Source organism: Trichogramma pretiosum, unplaced genomic scaffold, assembly GCF_000599845.2.
Source record: "Trichogramma pretiosum strain Unisexual culture from Peru unplaced genomic scaffold, Tpre_2.0 scaffold11, whole genome shotgun sequence".
Classification (NCBI taxonomy): Eukaryota; Metazoa; Arthropoda; class Insecta; order Hymenoptera; family Trichogrammatidae; genus Trichogramma; species Trichogramma pretiosum.
In genome coordinates, this window is record NW_019641702.1 from 2,525,280 (window position 1) to 2,541,211 (window position 15,932).

At 40.3% G+C, this 15,932-nt stretch overlaps 1 protein-coding gene across 1 annotated transcript; it reads left to right on the plus strand.

The window, feature by feature from the left end:
• The first annotated feature begins 5,935 nt into the window (after positions 1 to 5,935).
• On the plus strand, positions 5,936 to 6,930 carry LOC106653869. The gene is made up of 3 exons (XM_014373464.2): positions 5,936 to 6,025; positions 6,337 to 6,375; positions 6,464 to 6,930. The coding sequence occupies exons 1-3, from the start codon at positions 5,975 to 5,977 to the stop codon at positions 6,926 to 6,928; spliced, it is 555 nt and encodes a 184-aa protein (XP_014228950.1). The 5' UTR covers positions 5,936 to 5,974; the 3' UTR covers positions 6,929 to 6,930.
• The last annotated feature ends 9,002 nt before the right edge of the window (positions 6,931 to 15,932 follow it).

Sequence of the window (15,932 nt, forward strand, 5' to 3'; positions counted from 1 at the left end):
AAGACAGACAGAGCGAGCGGTTAATTGGTGATTAGCGATTAAAACGAAACGATCTCTATACATCGGCTGCGAGAAACAGACGCAGAAGAGACGTAGTGTTTCGCAAAGTGCCCTCGAGCTTGCTTCTATACGTACACGTATAAACTTGGCCCTCTTACGTACATTTATAAAGGTGTATAAGAAACAAGAGAAACAAAGACACCTACCGTTTGTGGGACTTTGAACGCATTAAGTATCATCGTCTAGAAACGCGCCGAAAACCAACGAGAAAGGCCGTTACTTAAGGCATAGTTTTTTCATTTCTCATTCTCGAAATGCTGCAACTGCCGATTCATTGGTATACAGGGCCAGGAAAAGGTTTCGAGTGACGGAGAAAAAAAACGAGGTGTTCGCCTAATTTACGTCTACACATCCTTTTCGTAGAGCTCAGTAGTTTGTCTGGTTTTTAGGGCTTAATTAGAATAATGCACGTGCGTTTCGTTCGAGAGGGACTGTTTAGAATTGGCACTTGTAAAAGGGATCGGAGTTTGTATTGAACAGTTCGAATGATTTTTAATATTTGATTATTTTAGTACTTGGTAAACAGAGTAAAAAAGCACAGCACTTTAATACAAACTTGACTTTTTCAGATCATAGAATGTTTGTAGTTTGTATTTTTTTGAGTCGTTTTAAAGTTTTACGCATTTTTATTAGAACAAAATGATTAAAAAATCCCATCGCGTTCTGATTATCCCAATGAATATTCATGCCCATTTTCTCGTACGCCTATGACAACTGACAACTGACAAGTGTCATGCGCACATTGCGGAAACCGTTGCTCACGTCATTGTAATTACAACCGAACTTCTGCATAAATATCGAAGCACGTCACATACGTGTATCAGTTCTTCGTTTTTCTTTCGAAACATCTGCAATGTACATTAATATCTAATCAATATTCATAAAAATTGATTGGATGCATGGACTGATTTGCTTGTGAACATCGCGATTTAGAGTATAAAACGTGGCATCATTGTACAGTTAGTTTGCTAGGCAGATAGTAATTAAACATATAATAGAAACTGATTTTTTGACACGCTTATGGCAGAAGTTTATCACATATTTTTTTAATTATATTAAATACGCATATTATGCTCTTCCGTTACATGAAAAAGTCTACTTTTTTATTTAATTGAACGTTTTTTTAAATTTTATGCTGACATTTTTGCATAAAAAATCTCTTTAGTTCGTCGTCAAACTCTTTTTTCATATTTTAAAAGAATATGATGACAGGATTAATTTATAATTTCGTAGAGTAAGAATGTCATGAAAAACATTTTTTCTTTCAATGAAAATTTTAGCCTAAAGAAATCAGATTTTTAATCCATGCACTTAGGAAGTACGAGACACTCTATGTACACCTGCAATAGAAACTTTAAGCCAGATGCGGTACGGTAAAAAGAACGATTTTTGCTTGTTTCTTGTCGTTGGAAAAAATACCGCTAGTGGCCTATGACCTCATACTCTGTGTTATTTTTTTTTCGTCTATCTTGAGAATCACAAGATCATCGGTGGTGTCTCGGTTATCCGTCTTTATCGAGACATCTCACTGGAATGCACTCCCTTTTTTGTGGTCTAGCTGCGAGTTGAGACAAGGCGAAAAGCCATGACGTCTGATACAGACGTTTACCGATGGCTTTCTCGAGAGATGCCGTTGCTTTGCGCATCGGAATCAGCGGGGACTATTGTCCGCGCGCTTTCAGTTTCGATGATAATGCATCCAGACGTGTATTACGTATACGCAAGTCGGGCGTATGTGTGTGTGTGTGTGTAAGCTCAAGCCTCGAGAACGGTAAAATTGCAAACGCTCGCGCGATCATTCTATTTGTTACTAGCCGTCCCTCGATAAATAATTCATCTAGCGTCAAGTGGATTATCCCTGATATTTAAATAACGCGGGAAAACTTCACGCACAAAGCTCATTTTACAATGAATGAAAAAAGTTTGCCATTGAATTTTCTTTTATCCTGGTATTGTATGATCATCATCGGCGAAAAGTAGAATATTTTATTTAATTTTTCAGCATAGTATTTATCGTAAACGGTATCGGTGTCATAAAACAATTTGTAGGTAACGGCGCTTGGAATTATTGAGCTGTATACTTACAATATCGTACTAGTAGGTGATGTGTGTATACCAACTTCTCATAATTTCTAGGTAATTTTCTTTGCATTTAGAGGAATTTAAAAAAAAGACATCTGGTTACGGACAATTTTCCATCAAGTGTTTCCCACATAATCACCGATTAAATTTGCTCGTTTCAGCCCTGGCAAAAATTTGATGGTAATAATTTTAGAGGACGGCGATTATCGTCTGAGTCATCGCATGAGCTGTAAATGTCAGTAGCACGAAAACGTGTAAGCACGTTTAAGTTGAAAAAATGGCAAATAGAAAAATGGCTTGATGCGCATCTCAACCATAATTAACCTTATCGAGCTAGGCCGGAAAGCGCCCTGAACCGCCTCCTATTTGTTCGTCATATAGAGAGCGAGCAGAGCAAGCCCCGTAGTCTCGAGGCAGACAAGAGCAACAGTTCCGATCTCTTCATAGCAATTATAAAAGAAAAATCAAGTACAGGATCGAATCGTGCCTCAGCTTCCGCGCGGATCTAGATCATCGACCGCATGCTGTGGACGACCAAAAGACTGCAGCTCCGAATGAATCATCATCATCATCATCATCATTGGCGCTCGCACGTGTACGTCAATCCCACGAGCTACGGAGCTTTCTTTTAACTATCAGCCATAAATCGCCCCACAGGCTATTTCCATTCGCGAGTCTATGCCTAGAAGCAGCAACGGCAGCATCATAGCTGCAGCAGATGTAGCTGCATCCTCAGAGGCCAGAGGTTACATGCCTCGCGGGAAAATCAACAGGCCTTACGGTCGTTCGTCATCTTTCTGAACGCGTGACGGGTTGCGCAATAAATAATACTCGCTCTCATGAGGTGCACCACGATGGTCGCATGCCCATATACACTCGGACAAACGTATTGCGAAGCTTGCATTTTTCGCCTCGCGCTCCCTATGGCCTTTAACAGTTTTCTATCTGCTGAACGCGTGATTTTTTTTTCGTGACAACAACAGCGGCATTAGCAACAACGGCAGCAATGCGTCGTGCGCGTGCATTAGCATGAACATAGCCCTGTGACCTGTCGCCGTCTACTGCTGGCACATAATGCGGAAGTGAATATGCAAACAGAAGAGAAAAAATGAACGAGCGGCTTCGACCTGCTTAGCACGATGATATTCTTTTAGATATGGATAATAAGCGAGGCGTTCTTGACATTGGATGAAAAAAAGGGAAAAAGTGTGGATGCTTTGTTTCTATTTTGAATTGTATTTCCACGTTGGCAATTCTGCAACTCACGTTGTGGTAGCTTAATTATTATTAATAAACTATTAATACTAAACTCAAAATATGGGTAAAATAGACATGTAATATTTCTTATACTGTAATTTGAAAGTTTCTTTTTGATTTCAACTTTTAATTTAACTTTTTTTTTCTCCAAGCAAACAGAGCGAATTAGGGGCTTTGCCAATGCTAGCCTGTATAATATTGTTATTATTGACGCGTATTTTATATAAACAGGCGTCCCTCATTAAGCTGTTTTTAGGTTTTCTGTTTGGAAGTGAACCGTTTTACATTTAGTGTACTTATAAATACATAGGTAGGTATTATGTGCGTCAAGTTCTAATAATCTGTGCGCTAACTTTCGAACTTTAACCACGGTTTCCTGAACTTTCTCCTTATCAAACTTTCTATGCGTTCAAATTAATAAAAACTTTGAAAAATTCAACGAAGCTCTTGTGCATGAAAGATAATTTACTCAAAATTATCAAATTTCAGAAAATTATTTTAAATAAATCTGATCTTTTTAAAATTTAAACTCACCTAAGATTGAAAGTAGGTGCAGACAACCTGAAAAAAAATAACCGAATAATTGATTTTGATTGAATATAATAAAAAATATAAAAAAAGTAACAAAGATGCATGATCTCAAAAAGTTACAATATAAAATGAAAAATTAATGATGATTATATATTTCGTATCCAGTCATTAACGGCGTGTCCGTAATTTTGTCGCTCGATCGTGTCACAAAATGCTGAAAAATACAATATTAATTCCAACACCAGAGACGCAGCGTGCCAAACTTATGGAAAAAAGAATCCTTAAAGCAAGCCTGAATTATACGAACCCGCTCATTTGGCATAAAAACAAACATTACCAGGGAGCGAGGTATGAATTTTGGCGCGCTCGCGCAGGCCCCGGTATTTAGGTAAGAAACGATTTCCTGGAGACACGCATATTATACAGATATGTCGATGCGTGTAATCGCAATGAGCAAAAACGCGTGAAAATTGCACTCGATATGTATGTAATAATAATAAGCGATCATACATGTACGGGCGAGCCAGGCATAGCATTAATTACCGTTGTGCATACATCGCATCTTCGTGTGAATCGGGGGGCGATCATTAAAAATTATTCCATCTTCCGTGGCCCGGTCGCAAAAATCGAGCAAAAAAGAAGCGAAAAGTCGAAATTACATACGCGGATGAACGCGAAAGAGGATCGATTAACCCCCTTTTTTTCTTACTCTCGATATAGTTGTTAACAAAATATCGCGAAAATATCGCCCAGAAGTTGCCATTGGCTACACTTATACAGGTACATATGTAAACATCTACCGGAAATCCCTTTCACTCGAAGAGTGTATATTATGTATACACCTGCAGCACCTTTCCATACATTTAGACATATAGAGGACCGTATCGAGATAATTCTGGTGTTTGTATCTCGATACGTTACTTTCTAGAGGAAATGTTTTAATTAACTTCACCTTTAAGTTGTTTCAATTCAAATTAAATAAATGTAAATTAAATTCAATGTTTAGTCATGTTTAGCTTAAAAAAATGCAGAGATGCTAAAATTTTGAAAAATTTTTAGCTTGAAAAATATAAAACCATAATATCTAAAATATAGCTGCTAGTTTGAAGCTAGAACCGACTCGTTGTTTTATTCTCCCGATGGATGGAGCGCTAGAAGAATTATCAAGTCACGGAAGATCAGTAGCTTGCATAATCAAGTTTTTCCTGTGCTAAAGATTTTGTTTTCTACATGCAGTAGATTCCAGATTCTACGCTTCAAAGGTAGCTCAGCCATAACGTTAAAATTGTTGGTTACGGCTTCTCCAGCCGAGACGACATGCAGCTACCTTGAGTACTCACACTTTTGATATTGTAGAATAGATGTACCTCAAAAAGTGCATAAAAAAATCATAATATACAGCTATTTTATGAGTAGCACGTGCAAAAAGTTTTCTCTAAACGAATTTAAATTTAAGGGTATAAATTCATTAGATTGCAAGAGACTTTTTTGATAAGATAACATCAATAATTCAAATCAGGTAAATTAATTAATTGATTATGTAAAAGTAATTGATTAATAAAACATTCAATGATTGCTTTTGACATTGAAATAGTCTTAAATTTCAAGTTAAATTTTTTTTTATTCATGGTCTAAATTTAAAAAAGATATACCTTTATTTAAATTTTGGATGAATTATTGTTTATGAATAAATATATAATTCATCAAAAAAAATAATTTCATATATTTCGTATGAAATTTTAATTTATGAACGTAGAATTTCCAAAAATAAAAAGATTTTTTATTGAATTTAATAAAAATTATTTGAATTTCTTTATAAAAGAAAATAACAGAGCTCTTGCAAGTTTTTTCTTTGGAAAATTTTTTTATTAGAATTTGAAGAACACGATGTTGTAAAATTCGCACGCTCTCCATGTAAAAATAATTTCCGTTTGAATAGTCACGATGTTATTAATTTAAATACAAGTGAATATTGCTTTTCATTTGTAGTTAGTTGCGTATTATTGTTGAAAAAAACGTTTCTTCGGGCGTTTCAATTACGAAAATGTTCACCAAAATTTTATTTTTGGTCGTTTTAGGATGTGCCGTTGTTTTGGTATTATCTACTATTATCTTCTCTTCTCAATATATCCGGTTTCTGTGTACCAATGTCCTTTCTTTTAATCCGTAGAAAAAATATTTTTCATCGGTGCAGCGAAAAAAATTTCTTTTTTTCAAAATTGCGTCAAAAAATGCTTCGTTAATTTCAAAGATAATTTCTTTGAAGAAATTTTAAAAAAGCTATTTTATGCCGCATATTGAGATAAACGATTTTTTTCAATGCAATTTTTGATCGTAAATTTTTTTTGTAAAACACCGGTGATATAATTTAATAAAACTAATTTTTCTAAATTTTTTTATTTAAAGGCTCGTCCAGATCCCAAATTAGATCTTGATGAATCTGAGGTAAGTTTTATAATAACAATTTTCTTAGTTTATAAAAATCCTTAAATTGAGTAAAAGTTGAATTTCATTTTCTTTACTATTTGCTTAGGTTCAGCAAGCTCCAAGTTTGCGTGAAAGAATCAGCCATTGGTGGACTAGTGTTAAAACTAAAGCTAAAAATGCCATTGAAAAAGTCAAAACTGGAACCGTTAAATTATATGACAGATTAAGCGGTAGAGAAGCCTCTCGAGCACAAGCACTTATAGCTCATCTTCAAGATAATTTGAAGAAATTAGATGAGAGTTACAGGCAAAAATTGGAAGCAAAGGCTGAAGAAATTGACGCGATAAGGGAGTCTCTAAGGAGAGAAAAGGACGACCAAATTTCTAGTTTGAAAAATGATCATTTGCGGGAATTAACTCTTAAACAAAGTGAACTAGACACCATTCGAAGAGAAGGGCAAAGACGAATTGAAGAAGTTAAGAAAGACTACGAAGGAATGTACCACGAATTAACCCAAATTGTAAAAGCCCGTCACGAAAAGATTTCAAAGAAAAAGTACTTTAAAAAGTAAAATGTAATACTTTTAAAATAAGGAGATATTCATATCAACAATAATAAAAATAATTTAATGATTGAATTTTCATCAACTTAACATTATAGGAATAGTCCTTGCAATATCAGAAGAATTAGTAAATTAATCAAATGATAAAAATCGTGCTATTCAAGAAATAATTTTTGATGAAAATAATGGTGTTTACACGTTTACTGCAAATGAGTTGACAGATGCTGATATTTTTTTGAATCTTAACGAATAGTTTCATTTTGATTTTTTACAATAGTCTAAAGAAGAATCATGAGAATACTTTCAAATTCGAGATTTTATATCAGTTAGAAGGTGCAGCAGCAACATTTTATACTCCGTCTGTCTTTCTCTCTTTCTTGCGCGCGAGCTCTCAACTATACTGCAGGCAAATGCTACAGTCACTGAATAAAAAGGACCATCTATGCGCTTCTGAGCGCAAAGATGCGCCCATGAGAAATCGTTTAATTGGGTAGTCCCGCTCTCGATATAATGGCTTCGTTTCTTTGAACATTTTAGGCTTCTTTTGTGTTGCACGGATACTGATAGGCTACGGCATTGCCGGTACTGCTTTTTTGCACTCGACTTTCTTTTTTTTCAGCCACAGATCGTTTCGGTTGCGAGGAAAGTTTCTTTGCCACGCGAGTTGTCATTTATTATTACGAGAAAGTATCGCGAAGAATTGCAATTATGCAAGTTTAAATTCGCTCGTTATTTTGATATCAAATTTTTTACCCCTCACAATTAGTAGCTGAGAAAAGAACTTGGAGGATACTATTTTTAAGCGCGAATCGATGCGGCGTTGGCTCAATGTGCACACGGCTCGGATATAAGTCATGAGCGAATTGAAAAAATATGTACGAGAAATCTTAACGTCATAGTCATAATTTTGTAGACTAGCATCAGTTTTGAAGTTAACATACTTTTGCGAAAGTTTCGAGTATTCCCAGCGTACTCGTAAAGAAATTTCGCAACGTATGTAGGACAATTATTACTACTTAGTCTTTTGTGTTCATAGTTACGTGTTGCAAGCAAAGTACGTGCATTCTTGCGCGTATTAAATTATTAAATTTAATTAAATAGCTCTCGCATAGCTGCGTATTTCTCGTGCCTCGGAATAACTATTTAGAATAATTTTTATGCGCTAGAAAAATACGGTAATTCGCGCTAAAATAGTAAGAGGCGAATCCGCGAAGAACGAGCTGAGCGTAATTTTCAATCGAGCGGCGTTTTAGCGCGGTGTCTGGACAACCTAGAGAAAAGTGAGCTCGCCCGCGTCTGCGAGCTAGGAAAATATGTAAAAATCGAGCCCTCTACACCATCGGCCGTTGCGCAGTGCGTCTTACACATGTTACGTGTAATCTGCTACGCTGTCGAAGCTCGCGCGCTCGCATACCTGCTGTATATGCGCTCGAGCATACGCGCGCATATAAAGTTATAATTAAAGTGCGTTCGCTGCACCGAAGACGTCCTGCGGAGCGTTGGCCGAAATTAGTATATAGGGGCAGCAGTGCGGTATCAAACTATTTCGCGTGCTATTTTACAAACAGTCCCAATTTGTTCGTCGTTTCTCCTTGGGCACCTCGCTCAGTGAGCCACTTGACAGGCTCAACGTCGGTTGATTTGCTGCGAGCGCCCACCCGAGGTGAGCTCGCAAATTTATACGTCACCCGGTATGTTGCTGCCGCACGCATAAGTCGATCGCGTGCCCGGCCGTTATACATGAAAAATTATTATCGTGACTTTGTGCGATGGAGGAACGATTGTTAACGACTGGTCGAGTCGGGTCTGCCGATGTACAGTCCATTGGCCGTATATAAGTATATAGTCATTAAAAATTGCAACTATAACCGCATTGTTTGTATCAATTCAAGATCATTGGGTGATATTATTTCAAGTATTATTGCACTAAAATTGATTCATTAAATCGCAGTCGATTATTAATTGATCGGTAAGCAAATCACCGATTTTTTCTACTATCCATATCATTGCGATCGATCAGAAGCACCTCGGTACGCGAGATTTTCAATTGGAAGATTAATTGTTCGTATCGCTTGCTCGTATCCCAACCCGATCGATTAATATAAGTCAAAGTAGAAGATAATCGGATTTATTTGAAGCTGGCAGAGACGCAACGAAAAATCGAGGACTGCACAGTTTATCAAACAAATCCCAGTGGCGTTTGTTCGGTCGTTACAACAAACATTTCTGCGGAACGAGCCTCTTCTTTTCCTTTTTTATCTCGTTGCTGCTCTCTCGCTTCCTCCGAGCAATCGTCGTAAAATTGAGACGTTTCATATAACCCAATAACTGCTGGGGAAGCCTTTTTCTTTTCTCCGTTCTTCTGTCGATAGTCTTGCAGCTATGCTTTTATTATGTGTCCGTGATAGCATCTTTGAAAGCCCATAACAATGCCACAATCCGATAAAAAGAGATGTGTGTAATGTAAATGTATATATATTGGTATATACACAAGTGTAATGGTAGCAAGAGTATATGAAGCGGAGCCTCGGCCCTGCGCGCATACATGCTCCCAGAGGGAAGTCGAGAGATATATTCGCAAACCTCCTGGCCGCGCTTACGTACAAACGTATGTGTATACGCGAACAGTCCTAGCGTGCATTTAACGAGGTAATAATGCTACTCTTCTCATTTCGAGTTCCCAATCGTTTCACGGAAGCCACCACGTTTGCACGTGTGTATCGAAAACCGTGAATAATAAAACTCACCATCCCTGCTGCCTGCGCGGTATACCTTCGGCTCTCGCTTCAGCTTCGGCAAAATGAATGCGCGCGCGATTACATTATATCTCGACGAGCAGAGATATGATAGGCGAGGAAATGCGAAGGGCGTGTTCGCAAACAGCAGATTGCTTCGGCTGAGATTTACGCTTCTCTAGCGAGTTTTCTTCGATGCCGCTGCACAGCTGCTTTGAGCCAGCGTGACCTAGCCGATGATTTTCCCTTTGCCACGGAAGGACGCGTGCACATTATTCAGGGGCCTTTTCGCTCGATCGCTATTTCGTCAGATGCGCATCTCTTGAAATTATAATATTTTAGTCCATAGACAATGAGCATAGCCGAGCAGCGATGCTCCCCCGTTAGTTTCGCAATACCATTCCATAAATCTTCCATTACAGAGATTCGTATTATGCCGCGTATGAAAAATTTAGTTACCGGGAGAGAGTGAGAGAGAGAGAGAGAAAGTAAAATGGTATATAGACTGTTCGAATAAGTATGTTTATATGTAAGTAAGAATCGTGAGTTCACCGAGCTAGATCTAATGAAAAAGATCAATATTATAAATTCTGCTGTATTCTACTCGTGTGTATGGAGCGAGCGAGGTGCAGGATGCGCGCTGATATGCCAAGAGAAGGGATCCTGCGCCATATATAAGTCGTTACCTAAAAATCGAAATTAAGCACGAGAGCGGGACCACACACGAGAGTAATAAAGGATAGTCAGGTACTCGTGAAAGTATAGTTGCCAAAACAATTATGAGTACCCTAACGATATACAATGTACATCGCGGCATTTTCCTTCAACCATACACAAAATGCAAACGCTTGAACAATCATCATTTCCACCTTGTCGTATCATGAATTATTTGCGGAAAACTAAGCAAATCTTATTTACAATGCTCGCCAAAGCTACGATCGCGATTACAGGAGCTTAGCAATACAGCAGTGGTAGCAGCTAGTTTATATACCCAGCGTACACATGTGGATGTAGGAGAGCAGCTTCAGCAGCAGATTGAGAAACGCATCGCGGCGAAATAAGAAAAATCGAGCGAGCGATCCTGCCTTAAGTGCGCCGAGCTCGCAGCTTCATGAGAGATGATCGCCCGGTGGGTTTCGTACTGTCTCACGAAGCCGATACTACAGGAAAAATCAAGCTTAACGAATGAGAAGGAAGAAGAAGAAGCAGCTATATACGCTCACGCGAGGAGCTGATGCTGCTGCTTATGCTGCTGCAGCTTCGGAGCAGCTCATGCTCATGAGAGGGAGTGAACGTGTATATGCCCCTCTCTCTTTCTCTTTCTTTCACTGGCGGCGAGGTCGCGACCCGTAGCCTCCAGGTAGCATCGCCGCACGGCAGACACTGTTTCATATACGTGATGTACATCTTATAAACATTTCGAGGCGCGCACTGCAGTGAAAGGCCCGAGCGAGCTCGATCGGAGCTCATGCGATATACTGCGCCGCGCGAGCGCTAGCAACGCCGCAAACTTCTGCCCTCTCGCGGTCGCCCCGATATTATTATTAATTGCATTTCGTGTGTATGCACACACGTATACGCGGACTACACGTATACGTATATAGGCAAGCGCACTATCGATTTACGTTAAAGGAGAAGAAGATCGTTTATATGATTGACTTATTAATCGGTACCGCTCGAGCTGAGATCGATCGCAGTGAATTATTTTTCTATCGCCATTTGTCTATTGATGCGCACCGAGCATGAATCGAGCCTGTATATAATTGCAGTCGGTGCAGCACGTTTTAAAGGCACTTTAGCCGCTGGCGCGTTTGATAAATAATTGTCGATAAATAACTTGGCGAGCGCGCTCGTATTTGTCGCGTGCTCCGGCTTTTGTGCCCGCGCCAAGCCTGTACACAATCGTCAAGCTCTACCGCGTAACTGCAGTTTCTTACTGTAAGCAACCTCAGGATTCGTAATAAAATAGAACTTTGCACCGAACATGCGCCGCGGAACTAACTGTTCTGATCTACCACATTTTAAACGATACCAAAAAACGATGTTTAGATATTATGGACTATTAACGAGACTCATAATATACTTAATTTCAAGCACCATTTCATCACAAGTTTCCGAGGTTTACAATAAAAGTTGACTAACGACCATGCTCTAAACTCCTGGTTCGAATCACAAAACATCCAGAAGACGAGCAAAAGTCAAGCCGGCTAGTCGCCAAATGCAAGCTGGCTGGAATGAAAAAATTGATGCGAAATGCACGCGATAGTATCAAGGATATAGCTGGCGCGATTAAAATTTCGCGTATAATTAATTCGATGCTCCGATTGTATCTGGAGTATTATACACTCGGAGAAGCCACGCGGCTATCTATGATGATATCAGCGCCTCGAATGAAACATATCATATACAAGCGCGTATTTCTGCGCGGCAGCAGGTTTCTCTTGGATCGCGTGGCCAACAAGTTCGACAAGTTGACGAGCGAATTTCTTCGACGCTCTGCGCTGGAGCTGCGTGCTCGGAGCTCGAGGTCGAGTACTACCGATACACAACAACACAACACAACACAACACAACACAACACAACACAACACAACGCGCGCGCTGCATCGATTTCATTATGTTCTTTGACTGGTTTTTTTCAAGGTTGCACCTCAACTATATATCTGTTAATATGTTTGCGCGTAAAAGTGTGTGCATGCGGGGCCCAGAAAGAAAGAGGGAAAATTATGAGTTCGTATATAATTGAAGCATTTATGTGCATTCGAGCAACCAAGTTCGATCTACGCGGAGCACAATTCTCATTAAAAAGTCTGCGATTACGTATCGTCGTCTACGTTTCTGTACTCACTTTCGACACCTTTTTCTTGCCGAGTAATTAACAAAGACACTCGAGACATTACAATTGACAGTTGCGAGCCAGCAATGTAGCTCCTCGCACGGTTCGGTAAAAATTTAATTAGCAATAAAATTTTCAAAGGTTGCAATATTTCATAAAGTTCATAATACTGCGTGGCGTGCCGTCGTGGTAGTATCTGCGAGAGGGACTCGAACGAGAGAGAGAGAGAGAGAGAGAGAGAGAGAGAGAGAGAGAGAGAGAGAGAGAGAGAGAGAGANGCGAGCGAGAGAGAGAGAGAGAGAGAGAGAGAGAGAGAGAGAGAGAGAGAGAGAGAGAGAGAGCAAGAAAGAACAATCAATCAAACGCGATGAACAACAAACAATCCCCTGAAATTCCAGACGTGAAAAAATATCTGTGCAGCGCATCGGTAGTGAGCAGCAAGAGAGTCACAGCAGCAGCAACAGCAGCAGCAGAGGGCAACCTGCCGCTGTTACTGCGCTGCTGATGTTGTTGCTGGACAAGCACATCATACCGTGTAAATACAATAAAAGTACCGTAGGTACGAGCAACAAAAGGAAGCGAAAAGGAGTTATATATATATATAGACGAAGACGCAGACGAAGAAGAAGTGCTCATCGGGTTTTTACAACCTTTTCCTTCTACCCCATTAACTTTCATTAAATGCCCGAGTATATATACGTGCACCGCAGCCAGCTTATATGCCACAATCAACTCTAGGAGCTATAGGCCGCTCGAGGCAGATAAGAGGCACGCTCCTCGCTTCTTCTTCCAGTAGTGCCCGCCCCAAGGTTACGTATGCCATTATAGGCCAGGGCGTGTGACCCTCCGAGCCCTCGAGCGAGAGTCCACGCGCGAGTTCGCTGGCCCCTGCACCACAACGAGGCTTTTATATCATCCTCGCGGCTATGTGCCCCCCTCGATCGCGTTAGCACTGGGCCGACAGTTTTATTTTTCAGCTACTTGCGATTCAGCGGCAGCTTCCGGCCATCGCGGTACTGCCTACCCCTGCTAAATTTTTGTCGTTCGACTAGTTACCTTTTTTTCCTTCTTTACAAATTCGCACATTTTTATAGATTTTGCTAGCGCGTTAACGAAAAAACTAAATGCAAAGGGCCGATACACCAAAACGCGATATCGGTATATTACAAAGAAATTGTAAAGACCGTATTAGTAGCACATGATGCAATTTGAGAAGTCATTACGAATCACAATAAAAGATTTATTGCTCTTGGTGGCAAAGCTCACTCGTGCCGGCGTAAAAATGAACAATCAAGTTCACGACGCAAAGCGAATTGGACACCGCATGTAAATACGTCGTTTGTAAAAGTAAACAGCGGCACGTAGTAAAATGGCCGTCTCCTACAAGCTCATCTTGGCGGGCGTTCAACATTTTCTGTTCATCCCTCGTCTCGAGTCGATCGTGTACTAGCCATAAATGAGATGAGATCTCTTTCAAAAAAATCTGATTGGCTGCACGAGTCGGAAAAGCCTCGCACTCGAGTCGCTACGGATGAGAGCGACCAAATAAGAGCAAGTCGAATTAATTCTCTATAACGTGCGATCGGCGGCGTATTCATTGACAGTGGACTAAGGGTCGGGATCTGTATGGCGATGGTGGCATTTCATCTACATCGCATTCGCACGAGCGTCTCGGCCGCGCGACCGAGCTTCCCTCTCGATCGAGCAACGATAATTGGATAGATTACGCGGAACCTCCCTTCTAGCAATGGAGCAGTAGTGATAGGATCATCGCTCATGCGCTCGTTTCACGAGTTTGGCCTTTATAACGCGCTTCACTCTGCGAGAGAAGATTTGTCGATGTTTCTTTATGAGCTTCGAGCAAGAATACATGCACGCCCAAAAACTAAGCCGGAAGACTATTAACATTTATAGGCTATTTTATTATTTTTCAAAAGTATCAATAATGAAGTAAACAGATAATTCAACTTTGGTAAATATTTTCAATAAAATAATGATTATACTTTTAATGAATCAGTTTTATCTTGATACTAGAAATTTGTCAAAACTGAAGTTGATTAAAAATTTGTACGAAAACAATGATCTGATCTTATCGAAAATGCACGCATGAACTTTGATTCGTTGCCTCACCTGCGTTCGGGCGGCGTAAAAGAAGCGTAAAAGAAGCGCAAAAGAAGCAAAAAAAAAATTAAAATGCAGCTAAAATCAGAAACATAATAAGAAAAAACAAGTGAAAAAAAATATGGAAAGTGGGGAGCAGTGCACTGCGTGTAGCAAACTCGATCTATACTGGTCGTTGTTGTTGCTGCTGCGGCTGCCGCGCTGCTACACATACACGGATAGAAATCGTCGGATAATCAGTAATTGTTGGCCAGAGGTTGAAGTTACGGTACACCATCTCCCCTCCTTTTTTCGCGGCAAGCACATGCTTGCGTTCGATGTCTATATGCATGTACACTTTGACTCTGCTATTTCGTGCAAAATCGCGAAAAGTGGAACAAGATCTCCCCAGGCAATGGTTCCTCTCTCTTTTACTCTCGAGGGCTAAGTCCGTGAGGCGAGAAGTAGTCGTGTATACATGTACAGAAAGAGAGAAACAGAGAGAGAACGAAGAAGCAGATAGTATAGAGTAACAGCAGCAGCGTATACTGCATCAAACACAGAGAGAGAGAGAGAGAGAGAGAGAGAGAGAGAGAGAGAGAGAGAGAGGCGTGCACGAGGCCCGCCGGCGGCTGTGGGAAAATGATCTGGCCGCGGATGTTAAAAAAAAGAAGGAACGACGAGCGCCTGCCTGCCTGCCTGCAGGCTCTCTTTCTTCATACTGTTGCTGGCAGTCAGTATATTGAGAGAGAAAGAGAGAAGATAGAGAAAAGAAAAGAGAATGAACGAGAGAGAGAGAGAAGCGAAGAGAGTTGGCTCAGTTAGTCGCACCGAAATAAAAAGCGTAAAACTAGTGATTAGGGATGAATCTTTGGCCCATCTTTTTCTTCACTTTTTTTTGCGTGCTTCGCTCGCGATGGTTTTCTTCTTTTTTTCCTAAGCACGTGTATATACCGCACACGTATATAGCAGCAACAGTGGTAGCCGCAGAAACAGAGCATCTCTGTGCTCTTCTTCTTTCCTCTCGATGTCAGTTCATAGCTCCTCTCGTATCGATGTACAAAGCCGTGTGCGGTGCGGTGCGCGCGCGGCGAGAATTCAACTTGTCAAAGTCGATTGGTCATAGCTCAATAGCTCTATTATCTTTACGATTTCTACACTAGCGCGCCCTTAATTGTCCCCAGACTTGTTATTACCGGTGTATATACGACGCAACAGCGGCACCGTACACATTCAATTGGCGGATCGATTCGCTGCCAACTTATTGCAAAGCACGCCGAGCTATACGAACCAAGCAGTGCTGCGGGTCTATTTAATTATTAGTTCACCCGTTGCGGGGCCGT